At 39.4% G+C, this 1,214-nt stretch overlaps 1 protein-coding gene across 1 annotated transcript in view; it reads right to left on the bottom strand.

The window, feature by feature from the left end:
• Positions 1 to 93: 93 nt before the first annotated feature.
• LOC100545676 (neural-cadherin-like) overlaps positions 94 to 1,214 on the bottom strand; it is a 38,489-nt gene continuing 37,368 nt past the window's right edge. Inside the window, exon 33 of the mRNA XM_031552968.1 lies at positions 94 to 923. Coding sequence (XP_031408828.1) covers positions 522 to 923 — 402 coding nt within the window. The 3' untranslated portion in view covers positions 94 to 521. The remainder of the gene's footprint in view (positions 924 to 1,214) is intronic.

Genomic DNA, 1,214 nt, shown 5'->3' with positions numbered 1-1,214 from the left:
GGGGAAGGCGGCTGTTCTGAGGGCACTGCCCACGGGCCTCGGTGATGCTCAAGAGAAAAGCTGACCAGAAACGCAGGCATTTTAAATGTTTTATATTTAAGTTTTATAATCCTTATTTTGACATCTAAAATGAATGCAGCTGAAAATAAGAGGGCCCTATGCATTGCTAACCCCTAGTAAAAGTCACATCAGGGAGAAAATGAAAGTTCTTTCATCCAAGACAATTCTAGTAGCTTTCCGCGCTCTAGACAAATAAAAAGGGATATTATAATTCCACAGTACTCAAATCCTGCATTCCAAAGTTTTCAAGAAAATTAAAAGCCTTACCCTTCTACCATTAAATAACAATTTATACAGTACATATAAAAAAACACTATTTTCCTGGGAAAAGTATTTCATACTATTGTAACTAAAAACACGTTTCAAGTAAATTACTTGGTGTTCTTTATGTATAAAAAAGGGTGTCTTTTAAAAGTAGTGTCCATCTGTCACAGCAACATCTCAAGGTCCTTCAACTCCAGTTACAAATGTTCATGTGAGGGCTCATAGAGTTCTTTAAGCTTGTCAAATTTTGACCCCCACTCACGAAGGAAGTCATAATTTAGATCTTCATCACCACTAACGGAGTTTAAGGAGCTAAGACTCCCTGCTAGAGAGCACTCTCCTTCTAAGCAGTACAAATGAATAGTGTCAGCTGGAACATTCTGTAGATCATTGTCTGCATCCTGGACAATTTGAGAAACATATTCCTTGAAGTCCGGAACACTGCTAACAGCTGACGTTGATTGTTTTTGGTGTGCACGGTTTGGGACTGAGTCTCTTTTTGGTCCAGTGGGTGTCCTCGAATATGGAAATGTTGCCCTCAAGGAGAAGTGGGGAATGTTACGGAGAGGTTTCCTCAGTTCATCCACATTGTAAGCATTCTGGGGAAATAAAACAAAAATGCAAATGTCAGAGAGAAAATTAAAAAGGAAATAGATTCAAAAAGTTTTTTTAAGCCTGATGCAACACAAAACTGGATTCCGAGTTTTCTATGAACTAGAGAGAGAGCTGAGTTCATATCATGCCCTCTGGGGTGATGGCAGTCTTCAAGTAAATCTAGAATGGTGTGTCCAGAGAAGTCCCCTCAAAGGTGCACATAGATGACCAGCATGAGAAGGACAGATTATGCTGAAAGAGAATTCTCCCACTCAAAGAGTGGGAAGAGAACAAAA

Source organism: Meleagris gallopavo, chromosome 3 (genome assembly GCF_000146605.3).
Source record: "Meleagris gallopavo isolate NT-WF06-2002-E0010 breed Aviagen turkey brand Nicholas breeding stock chromosome 3, Turkey_5.1, whole genome shotgun sequence".
Lineage (NCBI taxonomy): Eukaryota > Metazoa > Chordata > Aves > Galliformes > Phasianidae > Meleagris > Meleagris gallopavo.
This window is presented reverse-complemented; position numbering and strand designations above follow the sequence as displayed.